The following is a 276-nucleotide window of genomic DNA, read 5'->3' as shown; positions in this document are numbered from 1 at the left end:
ACACTTGCTTCCATAAGAGTTCCGGGGGAAGTTCAGTGATAGAATCAGTGTGTTGCGAAGACGGGGTGTTGCACTTACTCAGAGGTAACATTGGCGAGTCACGTTCAGGAATTGGTATACTCTAAAGAAAAGTTTAGGAAAGAGAGACTGCTTTAAAGGGATAATCATGTATATACAGTACTTCTATTTATTGTGGATAGTATGCAAATAAACGTACGTCACGACCACTCTAAACATTACAATATAATACATGTGCATTTTTTTCTCAATTCTTTT

General features: G+C 37.3%; 1 protein-coding gene across 1 annotated transcript in view; it reads right to left on the bottom strand.

Moving 5' to 3' along the window:
• The window catches only part of LOC119591042 (keratin, type I cytoskeletal 9-like), a 12441-nt gene that overhangs the window by 2062 nt on the left and 10103 nt on the right, over positions 1–276 (bottom strand). The window contains exon 2 of the mRNA XM_037939770.1: positions 5–121. Within this exon, the coding sequence (XP_037795698.1) occupies positions 5–121 (117 nt within the window). The remainder of the gene's footprint in view (positions 1–4; positions 122–276) is intronic.

Source organism: Penaeus monodon, chromosome 28 (assembly GCF_015228065.2).
Source record: "Penaeus monodon isolate SGIC_2016 chromosome 28, NSTDA_Pmon_1, whole genome shotgun sequence".
NCBI lineage: Eukaryota > Metazoa > Arthropoda > Malacostraca > Decapoda > Penaeidae > Penaeus > Penaeus monodon.
Note: the sequence above shows the minus strand (reverse complement) of the source record. Positions and strands in the feature narration are given on the sequence as shown.